Consider the following 17323-nt stretch of genomic DNA (forward strand, 5'->3'; position numbering starts at 1 on the left):
ACCATTTATTTATTAACATTAATGACTATGGCTCTTCCAAGATCTTAGGGATCAGATAGTCTTAAATAGTCTGACCCAGAAACCAATTTCTATACTAAGTTTAAAATTCTTTCAGATTCTATTTTTGTCTATGAATAGGAACAGCACGCTCTGAAATGTCACTTAATTTCCTTTAAAAGGCTTCCCCGTTGTCATGTAAAATTTCACAAAAAAAGAAACTGTTAAAGCACATGAGCAAATTCCTGTTAATGAGGAATCTGCCACAATCAAAAAAAGCCAAGAGAGCTAAATGAGGATTTTGTATCTGACCAATCTCTCACAGAACAAAACAAATTCCCAGACTGGAGTGAAATCCTCAAATTGACTCCATATCTTGCCAATGTTTGAAAAACATTTTTTCTGAAGAACTAATGTAAGTGATTAAGTTAAGCTCTGCAACGTACTAAGAGCTGCAAGTCCAAATTGCCCTTCTGCTTCTCAATCAAACTGGCAAACTCGTCGTAGTACAGAGCCAAGACCTCTGGTGTTTGCTCACAGCAGAAGCCCACAAGGTCCAGCAGGGTAGACAGCTGAAAGGAGAGAAAACAGTGCAGAAATGGGTAAGGTAAATGGATCCAATTCAAGCTTTTACCTTCAGTCCTTTTTACATTAATTTATTGTGAGGCATATTCAAAGCTTCATCTCTAGAGTAACAACCCATGGTGAGTATTCTTGAATAGACAGATTTAAGAAGGAACAGGGGCCTTTTAGTGTCCTCTACCATTAAATAACACAAAGAGTCTGCCCAGGATTAGTCTTAAATAGACTGCCAGCAGAGAATAAGGTTCTTTAACAGAAGCTAAGGAAAAAGTCTGCTAGGCCAGTCCTGTGCAACAGAACTACTTTCTCTGGATGGCCTGAAAGGCACAGCTACCAAAGCTCAGAGGATGGCCATGTCACCTTTGGCTCACTGAGGCAGATTGTCCTGCTTCTTTCCTTTGTATTTGAAATAACAACTGGACAGAAGACTTTCACTAAATGGCTGCAGTGCTGCTTGTTCTGGTGTAGCAGAGGCAACACCAGCAGGCACCTTTGTTTCTCCAAAGCCATTTTTAATAGACTCTTGGCTCTGCAGTCAATGTACAAGAATCCCAGACTCAGGAAAGCCAACTCCCAGACCCACAAAGTACTTCAGTTAAGATTGCTCTGGATTCCCACAGATTGCATTTCCAGTCACCCCTCCTTGCTGACCATATCCTCCCTGTATCCCACACTGCCCCATTCTTGGCACTCACCTGCTCATCACGCTCACTGTTCAGCTCTGGTCTCTCCAGTGAAGCAGCATCTCCTTCATTCCTGAAGCAATTGATAACTTTGCTGTTGTGGCACAAGACTCAAAAGACAGCAAAACCCATCACACACACAAGGTTCTTCAGAAATTGGAGAATTACACATTAAAAAGATTTCTTTGGGACACATTAGAAAAGACCTGGTGCTGTTTGGGACTTCTTCTTTTTCAGACTTCCCTGGACTCAAACACAGAGCACCTCAGGTTATTCAGCCTAGAGCCAGAAGCTGATCTGTAGTCAGTCCACCAGCGTTCAATTTTTTTCCAAGCAACAGGTCATGCAGTGTGGTCAAGAGATCCACAAATAGGCATTAACAAGGAATTTGGGATGCCTTTGAGACCAGCAGCAGGTGAGCAGCAATGCACAGGCTGAAATACCAAACACCACAGTATGCAGAAGAGAGTTTTAAATTCCTGGATTTGCCCAAAATGTGCATGAACTAAAAGGCAATGCCCTCCTCTCTTTGTTTCACTCCAGGCTTGAACTGAAAGCCATGTTAAATTAATCTTTGCTACATTTTCTCTCACCTTTTTAATGCCACGCTGCCTATCATGGAAACAGCACCAATAATCCCCATTTGTTTGTGGTTGGGAACCGTGCTGGAGAGCCATTTCCTGATCACCATGTGCATATCATCCTGAAAAGAGACACAGACCACGTCACCACAGAGGTACCTGTGTGCATCACTCACAGTTCTATTGGCATCTTCACTTATTGTCATCTCCAATGGCTACAGAGGGATGGTGTATTAGGATTACAGCTTAAGGAATGCACATTCTGACATTTCAGTTATTATGAAAATACTGGTCCCAACTCCAAGTAAGGTTGTAAGCAGCATTAAAAGTGATTTCGTTTGACTTTTTTCTAACTACTACACAGAACATGTAGCTGGTCCAGGTTTCAATTATAATTAATAGAAGAGTATGTTAAAAAAACAGCAGATGGTCTTGGAGCCTGTCACACACAAACAGCAGCTGCAGAGCTGCACTTCAAAACACTCTCAACTTCAGGAGGCTGAGGGATGGAGCAGTTTGTGGTGAAGGTCCAAAGACAATCTGTGCAGTGCAAGGAAAAACTCCTAATCTACCTGCAGAGATCCTCATGTCTAAGAGGCATCAGCTTAGAAGAACACTTAGAGAAGGCAAAGAGGAAGCTGGCTCTCAGGATACTGATTTCTTTGCTGACCTACCCCTGGAGTCTTCAGTATCACTGAGGATAAGAGTCAAATTGCCAAACTTGGACCTTTACAGTTACAAACTCTCAGCTCAAAATAAATTCTAGACATTTTTCCTCTTCTTTTCACAACTTCTGAGGGTGACAGGCAGAACATCCTGATGGCAAGTCCTTCTGGGCTGCAAAGTCACACAGTGTGTTGCCAAGGCAATTTTCACAAGTCACACAAGACTCAGGGTGGGAGGTGAGGAAATCACAGAGGAAGCTAGTTCAGAAAGGAGCTAAACCTGCCATACAACTGGGAATTTTGGCAGTGAAGAGCTCCAATTTAACAGGGTGAGTGGGAAGGACAAAATGGCTATAGACATGCTGTTTTACATGCCACAGACCAATCAGAAGGAGAGGAAGAGCAGTTTTCCTTTATAGGCTCAAGTTAGCATGTGCAAACATACCTACAACTACAAACTACACAGGGACTCACTGAAAGACAAACAGTCCTAATTTCTAAGAGCTGAACTTTATGAATGGGAAGATTTTAAACCCTGACATCCCTGTTGTGAAATAAATATCTTTGAATTATTTCTTTATCTGCTATGCTCAAGAATTCAGAAATTCAGACAAAGGTACCACCACTGTTATGCTGCAAATGAATCACACAAGGTATCCTGTGCAAGATGAAGGTGGATTTAGACAGACCAGGTTTGACAGCTTCTTGTGTTTAAATCAGAGGCACAAGAGATGTGGAGTCTACCACTTCACAGCACAGTACTCTACTCTGTGCAGTTCAGCTCTTCTAACAAGAGTCTTTGTTTCCTCTGGTGTGCAGAATTTAAGTGGCTGAATCAATACAAACATCTCAGGGAGGAAGCTGAACTGTTTTGTGAAGGCTTCCAAGTGATGGAGAAACAGAGCAGCACAAGGAGGCTGCTGAAGTTACACTTTTGCAAACCTTCAAGGCTCAGCTAGACAAAGCAACAATCAACATGACACCATGCTGGTGACAGTCCCACTTTGACTGGGAGGTTAGGTTAGGGACTACCATCAGTACCCTTCCAACAACATGGCTAACAGCTCTGCCTTTCTCAGACATGCAAGAGAAGGGGACCTTTCTGGGAAAGATGAGAGGCACAGTCACTGTGATAAGCCCTTGATATCAGGGTGGAAAATCTAGAGCCACAAACTGGTTTGGAGACTCCTGGGGAGAGGAGAATTTTAAGCTCAAGGCTATCCTGACATCAATCCCTGTTCATAGATGATGCCAGTATTTAGTTAACCTAGCAGAAGAACCAAGGCACAGACTGAACAACTTTCTGTTGTGTCTCTGCTTACCTGAATGTAGCTCCCTTCTTGCTTCTGGCTGAATGCTAAAGTGCTGAGGATGTAGAAAAGCTTCCGGATCTGGCAGGGATTCAGTTTCTGTGTAGAGTCTAAAATGGTCTGTAAGAGAAGCCACAAACTAGCTCAGAATATCAAGAATCCCTTTCTATATTCTCAAAAACACATTAATTGTCAACCTCAGAGAAGATAATTAACTTTACCTTTTTTGTACACGCATTAAAAAGCTACATTCAAATTAACCATACATAAATGCCAGATTATTGCTCTGGCCTTAATTATGGGAGTTCATTTTATCAGAGGCTGAATGGGAAGAATAATTTGGCTACCATAAGCATTTTGGGAATGCTCAGGACAGCTGTCTATTTTCTATCACAGGTTTGGTCACAGGATTCAAAGTATTTGACAAGCAAATAATTACACAAGTCATTTTCATTTAACAATCAGCCAACTCTAAACAGCAAAAAGCTTTCCCACAATGTATAATTAAATCACTAATATTAAATAATTAATATTTTGAGAGCACCAAAATATCAGAGTGGTGTGGGAATACCCACACCCACTCTCTTCAAGGGCTCTTAAATACAAGCTGTCCTTAAGCTACAAACCACCACATGGGGGAGTGTTCAAAAAAAGTACTGTTACATGCTTGCCTTGCTGTTTAGCTCTTCCCTCAATCTCCACTTTTACTACTTTTGGAAATAGGCAATTGGGCAGGTCTGACCCTGCTTATGATTCTTAGAATTCAGTAGTTCATTTTTTTTCTCCCAACTGAGTACTTTCTTCTTTTAAATTTTAGGATATGTCTTTTTCCATCTCTGCAAGCAATTTTCTCTTAGGATTCAAATACTGGCTGAAGTACTGTCAGCCTTTCAATAGACAGAATGGGCAGTCCAAAAAAGGGAGCAGGTTTTTGCCAAGTTTTGAAATAGCTCATGTAAATAAAGACAACATTTCCATTGTAGGCACCATTCCATGCCTGTAATTTAAGCATTGTCCAGCTAAAGGGAATTGTCTATCTCAATTTCCTCTGTCAAAAAAGCATACAGTCCTATCTTACAGTTCACACTTTGACAGCAGATACCTTTCACTTCTGACCACTGCCTTTCTCCAGGCAGAAAAGCTTTACAGGTACAAGTTTTTCCAACACCTCTATTTGGAGAAGTACTGGCCTATTCTGGATCTGAGGCAAAGTGGTATAAGGGACCCAAAATCCAATATAAACCCAGAAATGCACATACCTTCACAAAGGTGGCATAGCGCATCAGCAGGGATGTGTGCAGCACCACCAAATCCGTGAGCACATCCAGAGAAATGTCCAGTTCTGTCTCAGTTCCACTGCACACATGAGTCACCAAGGCAGTCACAACCTCCTAAGGAAAAAGCCACCAAAAGAACCACAGTGAAACATCAACAGAAAAATGCCTGCCTTGCTCTGTTCATATGAACTATGTTGCTCAAGTACAAATAACCACAGTAATCTTTGTGCTTGAAGTCACTTGCTACCAGTCTTGCTGTGATTGTTGCCCATCTTCTTCTTGGCCTGCTCTTTGGCATAGACCTCTCTCCAAAGGCTTCCAACTGCCTGAAACCCTGTCCCCTAAAGGATCATAACATACACTCCAGAAAAAAGTGCAAACCTAAATAAACAGCTGCCATCCATCACACTGTACCTGCTGGCAGTAGGAGTCGAAGGCTGCAAAAGCTTGTTTGTACATGCAGCTGCCAAAGGAGACCACAGCTGGGTGTGCTGAGTGCAGAAATGTCTGAGCAAGGGCTAGGATTGAAGGGAAGAAGTCTTTGATAACCTGAAATACAGACACCATGAAAGAGGAGATTACTGTTGCTTGTTTTCAATATATCCAATGCTAAGGAAAGCTCAACTCCAAAAAACTACATGACAGTTACAACAGAGGACGTGTGCCTTGGGACACTGATCTGGACTAAAAATTATAAGAGAAGTACATGAACATTACTGGAAAGGTATAAATAATGCAACACAGGGCTAAATCATCATCTGACAAGATCTTTGAGATATAAAGGAGAGAGTCCCAAAGCAGGATCAGCACTGACCGTTGAATGGTTTTGGAAGGCATTCTGCATCAGCTGTTCTGGCATGCAGCCCAATCGGATTTTGCTCCTCAAAACCTTCTCAGTTTGCTTCCTGTTCCTGGTGTTTGTAGAATGGATTAGCAGCAAAACTATCAGATCCAGAACCTTTTAGAGGAAATAACCACCACTCATTATGCTGAAATATTAAACAGTCCAGATAACTGCAAGTCAAAACTTGTAAGTCTAAACTGAGAAGAAAAAAAGTGCTCAGAAAGTCCCAAGAGTCACAACTGAAATAAAACCTTTTGAGTACAACAGGACACAATTAAAGCAGGATAACTCTGCCCCTTAACATTAGGATGGGATAAACCAAGAGTCACAAAGAAAATGGATGGTTGTTATATTTGGAACAAGTTCAATACCAAGAGAACCGTCCATGAAACATCACCGGCAAGTTTCTGGTTCAAATACAAAATTCTCTTCATCTACAACCACGAAGAAAGCCCTTGAGAAACCAAGAGAAGAGGACACTTACAGAGCAGAACTATTACCTTATGGTCAGACACAGATGTGCTGTTCTCAATAGCCTGGAGGAAAAAAAAAAAAAAAAAAAACAAGGAAGCTGTTAGGCTACAGTACAATACTATATTCCAAAACCAAATCAAAAAAGGTGGACACCAAAAGTCTCTGACACCTTGCTCACAGATTTCTCTCCTCTATAGCAGGATACACAGCAAAGCAAACTGGATCTTGCCAACAACGGAGAATCCAGAAGGCATTAAAAAAAAATAGCTGAAAACTGAGTTTGAACGGACTTCCTCAAATAACATGAAAGGAACTGAAGTACTGAGTAATGAGGACAAGAAACAGCCTCATGGTTTACACTGAAATGCAATTTAAAATTACATTTAGCCTAATACCAGCTGATACTGATTTCTAGCAGGACATTTTCAAGCACCTTAAGGCTTCACATAGCTCAATCTCAATATATGGGTATACCTTTTTCCTGTCTTGTAGAATGAAATGTGTATCAGTAAAATGAAGGGCTAACATTTGTCTTTTAATACCACATTTGATTACAAGAAAGGCTCAGGCTCAATCAAGGAGCCCAAATAAATAAGGAAACAAGGACTGAAGCATGTATCTTACCTTAATCCATGCTTCAGAGACATCTTTCTGAAATCTCACAGCTAACTTGATGACATCAAAAAGTAGCTTCACACAGTTCTGGCTGGTGGTTACTTGGCTCAGGGAAGAGCTGCAAATCATCAGAAAAGAGGAGACTCAGTTCCTGCAAATACTGTCACAGAAGGAGCAAGGCAATCCAGCAGTCACAGCAGTTACTTAAAGCAGCCATTGTACAGAGGGAATGCTCTGGAAAGGATAGGGAGTTTCCCAAGAGGGTCACAGAATCAATGGAAAACATACTGGAGTGAACTCCAAACAGATAAACTGGTAGCAACATTATTATAAATGAAGTTGCTTATCCCCATGCAGACATGGAGGCAGATGGCTCAAAAGGAAATAGATCCATGGCAGGGGAAGCTGGCTGGGCAAGGAGTGACAAATGTATTGTATTAGCACCAAGTAGGAAGGAATAAAGGTGTCTGTGCCTTTCCACAGGATAAATTAGGCTCGTGTATGTAGCCAATTGTGCCAAAGAGACTAGAAGAGGAACAGTTTAAGTTCTCTTGTCTCATCCTACACTTGGAGAATCGGGCAAACTTGTTTAAGTACCTGGCCTGGACTTGGCTTTTAATCTTCTTCTGGGAACTGTGAATCTGCAGGGGCAGAACACATGATGATAGATCCAAGCTCTTACGAAGATCAGAAATCACCTGTAAAGCACAAATCCATATACAAATCACTGTGACAAATGAGAGAAGGACACAAAAAGCTGAGGAAAAAAACCAACTTCCCATAATAACCCTAAAATTACAAATCAAAACTCATATATTTGTAAAGATTCACAAGTATTTAATCATGCACAAATTCAGTTTTCTTTAATTTAGAAAATGAACCAGCAACACTTTTCACCTGTATGTCATACAAAATATAGAATTTTTTAAGACCTACTCTGTGAAATTCCCACCTGTATCTGCTTGACATTGCTGTTAACTGTTTTTATTCTGTTTAGCAGCTGAGCAAGAGACAATACATGACAGCCTCAGGAATTCTGGGACATGCAAGTTTACCAACATGACAGCTATTCAAATGCAGTGTACCAGCATAGACTGGTTTCCATGTCATAGGCACACTCTTTTTTTACAGAGGTCTCCCTGAAAGGTTTGGACAGATCACAAACCTCATTTGGCTTAGGCTGAGGCTTCCTCAACATATGAAACAAAGTGTGTTTGATAGCTCAGCAAGGCTGGCTTTGATCCCTGGCAATATTAAAATTCTACTTGAAAACATAAAAAACATACAGCTCTGTGTGTGAAGCAACTTCTCTCTGTTAAACCACACACTGGTGTGGAAAATACACACTTCATTATGAAAAAGTTACTGTACCTCTACTGCATCTGCTGCCTTGACATTTTGGAGGATGAATTTTACTACTACAGGCAAATCTTCCAGTTTTACTGAGGGCACAATGGTCATGGCAGACTGTCGCACCTGAGGAGAGAGCAACACTCCATCAGCTGGAAGACAACACAGAAACATAGTTATGCTAGTAGGAAGGAATCCTTGGAGACTCACAGTCCAGCCTTCTGCTCAGGGCAGGAATATTGTCAGTACTAGATCAGATTCACCTTGGCTTTGCTGAGTCTTGAAGGATGGAGGAAACCTCCAATCCCTGCCACCACTTTGATAATTTATATCAATGCTGCAGACCCTAACTTGTTTTTCCAAATGTCCAACCTAAACCTCTTGTGACCACTGCCCCTTATCACTCTTCAACAGGAAGAGCTTGGCTCCACCATTTTTTAACTGGCTTTCAAAAGGGAAAAGTATAGAGGACGTGTAGCCTGCTACGCAGCATCAGCCTTTTGGGACTATGTAAAACACTATTTATGCACTCGAACCAATTTTCTTTTATTCATAAGAAGCCCAACTTCAAAAAGTGCAGCAATGCAACATATCCAAAAGGCACAAGGCACATCATCATCTCTTCTCCTTTATCAGCACTCTGCAGAGAAAACCTATTTAATCACCAATCTGCCTTTCCTTTCCTTAGTCTGGTCACTGTATTTAAAAAAGATGAAATATTGACAATTAGATGGTTTAAGACAGGTAGTAAAAAATTACTGCAGCAGGACAAAGTGCTTCTGCACTTGTTAAAACAGCTGTGATGGAAATTCCTGGCTGTTACAGTATGCATTCAGAAAACTTCTCTCTGCTGAGCCCTCATACATGTTTCAAAAACCAGCTTTAGCTTCTGACCTCTTTCCAACTTCAGGAGCTCCAGACTTTTGAAGGCCTACAGGAGTCAGATTTAGCAAAATACTGGGAAAGAAGAAGCAGTTCCAGCTCTCGTGTTGCTAAGCAGGGGCTGGGGTCTGCTGAAGTGCTCAGTAAACCTCTCACCTCAGCCACAAGTTCTGCATCAAGATCCAGACGAGAAAGGGCATCCAGGATTGGCACTGTCAGCCGTCTGCCCTGCTTCAGCAAGCAGCTTATACATAGGGAAAAGAAAACAAATGGTTTTCTAAACAAAAACAAGTAAAATCTTTACATTTAGTAAAGATATTAAATGTATCTTTAGTGTATTGTATGATTCCAGTAGTTTTTGTGGTCACTGCAAAAAAAAAAAAAAACTCTGAAACTGACAACATATGCCACTGGCATTATGGAAAGCTTGTACTCTAAATTATTACTCCTCATGTAAGAACTGCACCTGTCTTTAACAGCCTCATGGAATTTCCCAAAACTCATATAATCATTCTTGGCTAACATCTCAGTTTCTTACAAACTTTCTCTAGTAAGAAGCTGTACCTCTGCTGCAAATTTTGTTAGTTGAAAAACAGCTCATGTGCAGCATCCTGGTAACTCTGTCTGTGCTCCCTAACTCAGAAGTAATGAGTTGTTTTCTGCATCAGAAATGGGTAGAGGCTATTGAAAACATGGAAATAAGTATGCCTTGCTGATACTGTTTGGATCTCAGCTTTCAAAATACACTAACAGAGAAAAGAGAAGTCTGAGGAGTTTGATTAGCATAGGAAAAATGTGTGGAGTTTTTTTATCTAGAAGCTGAGGCAATAAACTGAGAATGAAAACAAAGTCACAATTTGAGAGGGTACAAGGAATAGGATGCACTGCTTGAAGTAATAATCTGCAACAGTGATCACAGGTTTGAAAAGGTAATTAACATCAGAATGTAAGTGATCTGTGCAATAGTAAGAATTAGAAACACTTAGACTACTCAAATTATTGTGTAAAATGAATACATTATTGAAAAAGATAGATGTAAGGACTAGCCTAAGTCAGTGCTCCCTGGGAGGATAACTCTTAGGCTTTAGGTTCTCCAGTTGTTTGGATCAGTAAATATGCTTGAGAAAAATATATAAAATAGCCAGAAAATTCTGTTTCATGCACACATTTACTGTGTTGTGGGTCTGGGTTTATTTTTATTAATAAAAACCATGTTGATCCTTCCCACAGCAGAATCGAGGACAAATCAGAAGTTGTCAGTAGTAATATCCAAGTGACTGACCAGAGACTATCCAGCAGAAGTAGTGAGTAAACTGGATGCTACCTTTGCTGTCTTCAGGTAGTCAAGAGTTTAATAATAATTTAGATAAAAGCAGTTTTGGAGCATTGTCTAAATGCAATGTCTTTTGCTGGATTGCCTGTGCTCTCTTTAGGAGCATAACAGTACAAATGGAATGTCCTAAGACAGTGGTAGGTGTCCCCAGATATTGCAGTTAACAGGAACACAGTGCTGTGCTAATACTTCAGTCAGCCCCAGAGTAGCTTGCATTAATGCATCTTGTCCTTTTCTGCTGAGTGCAAGGGGAAAAAAAACAAAACAAAACAAACCCTCCCAACCAAATCATCCATACCTGAGCTCTCTGGCAACCTCACTTTGCTGGGAATCCTCCAGGATCTCAGGTAAACTGGTGATAATATCATGCTGGATTGGTACTGGAGAGACACTAACCATCTGCATTAACTTCCTGACCAGATCCTGCAGACAAGAGGAGCACTGGTGAAATGCACAAATCTCTCAGCACAACAACATTATGCATCTAAGGTCCCTCAGTGCAACATCTGCCTGCGTTTGTGGCAACTGCTCCTTAACTCATTGTCTGCTGACATCATGAAGCAGAGCATAGATTTTTGTGGAAGAATGGTATTTTACAGCTAGGATATAATGATCTTGGTGAGCAGAGGAAACTGGAAAACACAACAAACTTCTCAGTGTTTAGTACCCCAGTAGAGAGTAACCCACAGAGACAAACTCAGGGAAAGAAGGAAAAGAATCACCAGAGCAGGAACAGAGAATTCATCCTCACATGCTTGCAAGCATCCGGTACCTTGTTAAAAGTAAACAAGAGAGGATTGTAACTTTCTGCCAGCAACAGCTTTAAAATGGGGTCATCTGTGTGAATACACAAGCACAGATATAAATTTATGTAAAAGAAGAGTTAGAGCAAGGAAAGAAGAAAAATATAAAAGATGTTCAGAAGTCACTCAAGGCACACATAACAAAACAGAAAAAAAATTAAATCTCTCCTTCAGCATGTGAATACAAAAACAACATCAGTTCTCATCAGCACAATAATTCAATCTAATCCCACCTGAGAGGCATTCCAAAAGTTGTTTGGAAAAAGCATCCATGTGATTGCACCTCTGGCACCCACCTGGCTGTCAAGGAGCCTGTCAAGCCACTTAAACTGATTGACGATGAGCCGGGGGAAATTTGTTCCAAAGGTGCCCACACTGAATCAGCAGAAAAGGATACACAGCTTAGTCAGACCTACAGACTCAAAAGCTCTGCTGCTGGTCAGCAAGACCAACTAACCCCATTCTTAACTGGTCATTAACACATAGAAAGAACTCCACTCTTCTTAAAGTTTGATAGAAGACAAGTGTAACAATATCCATTTTTCAGAATTACCAAATGATTCACAGCACAATTAACAGCTTATCACTTTTACATCCAAGATCCTTTAGAATTGTTGGGTGAAAACAGTTCAATTCAACAGCAGAATTCTTGGGTGAAAACAGACCTTGTGACTATGTTAAACTCTCCTCAAACAAGATTTCAGTCTGAGACAGTTTCTTGGACTACACCCCTGTGCAGCATTTGTATCCTGTATTTCAGCACTGGAACAAAAATTGCAGCAGGAACAGCCTCAGCTTCTTTCTGCCCCTTGGCCTGCCCCACTAACTCTGCAGTGAGCATCCAGGGCACAGGAAGAAGAGATGAAGTGGTCAATTCTTGCTTGTGTTACACCTCAAGATCTCACTCCACTGTAGTGTTCTACACCAAAAACCAAGAGATGCTCTTTCAATCTCCCTTGTTTGAACACAACTTGCAATTTCAAAAGGAGATCTGTTTGCATCTCCCAGTCTCCTAAAACTCTGCCAGCAGCCATTTCTATTTTTTTTAATGATGAGACACTCTGTAGTCCCTCTGCTGAAATAATTCCTAAGTTTCTGTCAGCAGCTGTGAAAAGCACAATCAATCAATGCACAATGTCTGCATTTCACCTTCTAGAAATGTGTCTTCTGCTCTATGGACTCACAAATTTAAGGTCATGGTACCACACAGATTATTTTACACAGGTATGAAAAAAAAACCCACATCAGTGCAAACTGCCAGTCAGGTAAATTTGAAGTAACAGCTGAAGTCAAACAGATGGTGATTGTCCAAAAGAAATTCCATTTTAAGGCAGAGAGAAGCCAGTTTATACTGTTTATACTCACATGTCAAAAAAGAATTCGGGTATCTTTTCTAGCAACAGTGTTATGACAGCAGGCTAAAAGAAAGGAAAAAGGAAAGGAAAACGACAATGTTAGGGTGATTTACTGGTTGTGCTGTGGTACTGTCACCAAAACTGACCTTTAAGAAAAGATGAAATACACACAGAGAATAAAATGTTTGAAAGGCTCAATAAAGTATTTCCTGTGTAAGAAATCTCTTGCCTAATACCAGAAACGAGGTACACAGCCTAAGAAGTGAAAACCACTTTTCAGAGGGTGGTATAAACTACCCACATAACCCAATAGAATATGGCCATATGGGCAGGATGTACAATCCCTCTGGGCCAATGAAGCTCTCTTTCTCAGACCCTGAGCTGCTCTTCACCACACAGGAAACTAAAGCATCAATTTTAGGTAAGTTTGAAAACAGTGCCCAGCTCTAGCACTTATAATCACTTCCTATGTGGAGAATGTTTTTTTATCTCATCAGAATTTCCTATGGTTGACCTGAGCCATCATCTCTCTTTCTGCCCCTGTTCACCTCTGAGAAGAGTCTGACTCTGTGTTCCCTGCACCTTGCAACCAGGTATTTGAAGACCATGAAATTTACCTTAATCTTCTTTTAAAACTGAATAAACCCAGTTCCCTCTGTCTCTGCTGGTCTGCCATGTGTCTCAGGCCCTAAGCATCTTTTTGTCCCTACAACAACAAACTGGACACTATTCCAGATGCAGATTCACTGCCTGAAAACCAATTCTATTAATCCTTTACTTAAGTAAGCAAAATGTTACCTACAATCAAAACCATTGTAAAGAGCAAGCTAAGGTTCCCATACCTGTAAGATCTTAATCCCAAGAAGCAGTTTAAAGAGGCTTTCACAATATGAGTGCACCAGATTCCTGCAAGAGGAAAGATTCCACTATAGTTGTGTCAAAAACATTCTGGGAGAAGAGGCTGTAGCTCTTCCCATGACTGTTTCTTTAAAAAGGAACATACAATGACTTGTGGTAACACATGGTAATCACAGACACACACAAAAAGATTTAAAACTTTAACTCTGAACCAGCTCATTCTCTACAAGACTAGAAATGTGAAAGTCTGTGGTGAAGCTGTATCTCCTGGAAAAAAAAAGTCTTGAAAAGGAATTGTCCCTCACCAGCCCTGGCAAATTTTTTTCACAGTATTTGGTTGTTGCCATAAAATGCCATGGAATCCAAAGTGTGCCATGGGCAGACAGTAAATTCTGTGACTTAAAACTCTAAAGTCTCTGCAATTAAACAGCAATGGACTACACCAGCCATCCTGCCTTGGTGTGCACCAGTTGCAGCCTTCAGCTGCACTCTGGTCACTGTCACAGCACATAACTAGAGACTGGCTCTGACTGAAGGGGAAGGCAAAATACATTTTCTCTACCTCGACCCCTCAGTCCGTACAGGAGTGCACGGCAAGAGGCAGTTCTTGAACTGGTTCCTGTCCTTGATGTGAGATTCCAGGCCACTGATGAACTCCTTCACAACCTGCAAAGCAGAGAGAAGTTATCCACCCTGAAGGGACACCCCCAGTCAACTGCTGTCCTTTAGGATGCATTTTGCAAGCAGATGATGAGAACCAGGAAGAGCCAACCAAGGAACTGCAGACAGAAACTGTGATGGAAGGAATGCTGGATAATAAATGAATGCTAGTCTAGATCATTTCCAGAGGAAACAGTGATTGCAAAGTAACTCTAAAGCAAATGTCTCACATTTTACTTTGATTTAAAAAGGCTTTGCCTTTCTTCCTGCTCAGCTGAGACAGCAACATTTAATGTGATGAGGGCTGCACCCAAAAAACATTTGCAGTCAAATCATTGGCCCCAGGACTTTCACCCTGGACTTGCTGTCTGGGGAGGAGCACCACATCATGGCAGTGTTAATGCTGCCAGCTCCCCCCCAACACAAACCAAACCCAGCTTCCACCAGAAAGCTATGCAAGTGATTTGTCTGCTGTAAGAGTCTTTGTCTATTGAATAATATTGACAATGAAAATTACTTTGACAGTCATAAAAACTGTGTGACTAAAAGGCTGGAAAGAGAAACACCAAATGAACTGGAAAATCTGAACCACAGAAATCCAAGATAAGCTGCTGTGTTGCACACTTTTGAATGGGACTAGCAGGGACAGGCAGATGCATTTGCATATTTTCCTACTCAGCAAACAGCTTTAAAGGTGGCTCCTGCCAAAGTTACTTACAGCTGGGTAAGTAGGGTGTTTCTCCAGGGCCAGGCAGAGCTTCTTCTGGAAAGTTATTTGATCAACAGCTAAGGAGAAAGTTTAGAAAGGAAATAGAGAATGAGACACAGTCTGTCCATACAACATCACAACAGCTACACCAAATACAAGCTCTCAAGCCCATCCACCAACATTTTGCATTTGCTCTATTGAGAAGTCCAGCTGGCAAAAGCCTGAGTGGAATCAGCACTTGTGCTTTCTCTAGTCAGGGCTGAGAGTAGCATTGAAAACACTGAATACAGGGCTTCCTGAAGGCCTTGCCTGAAACAAAAGGCAACAACGCCACATTTCTTTCCCCATTTCAGAGCTCCTGCCTCTGCAATTCAATACTGTAATCACAGATGCAGTCTAATATTTTTCTATATATCTCCAATAATCCTTCAGAAGCCTTTAGACTTAACAGGTATACACCAAAAGAGGTGGAATAATGAGTTTAGGTGATGCACTGAATTCAGCAGGAACAAGAGGTATATAACAAATAAGAGGCCAAATGAGGGTTTGCTTGAATTTTGAAACAAGCTGGCTCAAGCACTTTTGTGCTGCAAGTAAAACACATCATTACTTTGTACCATCCATCCTTGCAGGTTTTGATCTAAATCAGAAAGATCAAATGTTGAACTCATACCTATTTCATTCTGTCCCTCCCCAGCTTTCAGCACTATTCCTGATGTCCTGAGGAGCTCTTCAAAGACTCCCTCATCCTCCAATCCACAGAAGGCAGAGGCATTTTCCTTATCAGAAATCCGTGACTTCTTCGTTTCTGAGAAAACAAGACATGCTGCATCAATTATATAAAAAATCAGCAGTGTCATTAACAATCAGCATTATCAAAACTGCCATTTTGCCTTGCCCCCAGCTTGGGAGCTGTTGCCTCTATTAATGGGTCTCCACCCCACTAAGATGATACCCAAGCACCTACTTGGCAAGTCTGTCTTGCAGCTCTCTTCAGAAGCATCAACTTTTGACAATTTCCTTTTTGAAACCATGGTAACAAAACCTCTGTTGTTGCCTAAAAAAAATGCAGGAAAAAGACAAGTGTTTTATTCATCTCCTTTTTAAGCAGATCTAGAATGTATTAGTGAATAGCAAAAGGGAATGTGACAGAAATTGAGTGCTCAAAGAAAGACATTGCCTGGGTAACCAATATCACACCACATTTTTCTGCTGTACAGGTTGAAATTTTAGAGCTTGTTGTATTTAAGTAGCACAATACATCCCTTTCTCTAAAATTCAGTTCCTTATAAAACAAGGCTTGGCCTTCCATTTGGACACCAGGCAAATTAAAGTGAGCAACTATGAGGACTCAGATTGCATCCACTGAGCTAAACTCAAGACTCTCTCCACATGCCTGGACAAAGCAACAAAAGATTCACAGATGGCTGTTCATGAGCCCAAACACATTAAGTGACCCTGTTCATGTCCCTAACCACAAATCATAGCCAGTGAGCTCTGTCAGCACAAACCTCCTTCTCACCCATCCTCTTTTGGGGGGTGGCAACAATTAAAAAGAAAAAAAAAAACCTTGACTCACCTTTAAAACTTAAAGGTCATTAAAAAGAGATGTGTGTGCATCTCATGCTAAATTTCAACTGCTTTGCAGACGCTGGTAAAATGAGTTACTTAAAATATCAGCATGGAAGTGGAACGGTTAAAAACCAAAAGTGCAATGAGCCTTTCAGAGCTGTTTCAGGTGTATAAATATCTGAAAGATGGATACCAAGGAGATGGTGCCAGACTCTCTTCAGTGGTGCCCAGTGACGGGATAAGGAGCAATTGCCAAAACTAAAACACGAGAAGTTTCACTTCGACATGAGCAAAATCTTCTTTAGGTTGTGGATGGCAGAGCACTGGAACAGCTGCCCAGGGAAGGCGTGGAGTCCCCTCCCTGCAGACATTCCAAACCCACCCGGACCCGCTCCTGTGTCACCTGCTCTGGGTGGCCCTGCCTTGGCGGGGGGGGCTGCACTGGGTGATCTCCAGAGCTCCCTTCCAGCCCCACCACTGCTGCGATTCTGTTCGGGGTGCGAGGCGCAGCCTGACAGCCCAGCCAGGGTCAGGCTGGCCCCTCTCCATCGCACCTACTGCCAAAGGCTGGGCAGTGCCTGAGGCGGCCGTTTCACCTCTCCTCAGCTCAGCTCAGCTCAGCCCATCTCACCTGAGCCGAGCCGAGCTCACTTCCCGTCCCCTCCGGGCAGGCCAGGGCAGGACACGCCGCTGTCCCCTCTCGCCGCTGTCCCCTCACGCCGCTCCCGCCACTCGCGCTCGAGTTTCCCGCCAGCGGCGCGCGCTGACGCCGT

General features: G+C 41.7%; 1 protein-coding gene across 1 annotated transcript in view; it reads right to left on the reverse strand.

The window, feature by feature from the left end:
- Positions 1–17267, reverse strand: part of FANCD2 (FA complementation group D2) — a 35656-nt gene extending 18389 nt beyond the window's left edge. Inside the window, exons 1-21 of the mRNA XM_053953890.1 lie at positions 17182–17267; positions 15946–16035; positions 15652–15786; positions 14988–15055; positions 14172–14275; positions 13594–13657; positions 12762–12814; positions 11693–11771; positions 10892–11016; positions 9417–9504; positions 8400–8504; positions 7626–7726; positions 7038–7146; positions 6440–6475; positions 5910–6053; positions 5510–5644; positions 5078–5209; positions 3831–3938; positions 1856–1965; positions 1275–1335; positions 444–569 (exon numbers count right to left, since the gene is read on the reverse strand). Of these exons, the coding sequence (XP_053809865.1) occupies positions 444–569; positions 1275–1335; positions 1856–1965; positions 3831–3938; positions 5078–5209; positions 5510–5644; positions 5910–6053; positions 6440–6475; positions 7038–7146; positions 7626–7726; positions 8400–8504; positions 9417–9504; positions 10892–11016; positions 11693–11771; positions 12762–12814; positions 13594–13657; positions 14172–14275; positions 14988–15055; positions 15652–15786; positions 15946–16012 (1950 nt within the window). The 5' untranslated portion in view covers positions 16013–16035; positions 17182–17267. The remainder of the gene's footprint in view (positions 1–443; positions 570–1274; positions 1336–1855; positions 1966–3830; positions 3939–5077; positions 5210–5509; positions 5645–5909; positions 6054–6439; positions 6476–7037; positions 7147–7625; positions 7727–8399; positions 8505–9416; positions 9505–10891; positions 11017–11692; positions 11772–12761; positions 12815–13593; positions 13658–14171; positions 14276–14987; positions 15056–15651; positions 15787–15945; positions 16036–17181) is intronic.
- Between the last annotated feature and the right edge of the window lie 56 nt (positions 17268–17323).

This window comes from Vidua chalybeata, chromosome 12 (assembly GCF_026979565.1).
Source record: "Vidua chalybeata isolate OUT-0048 chromosome 12, bVidCha1 merged haplotype, whole genome shotgun sequence".
In the NCBI taxonomy this organism is placed as follows: Eukaryota; Metazoa; Chordata; class Aves; order Passeriformes; family Viduidae; genus Vidua; species Vidua chalybeata.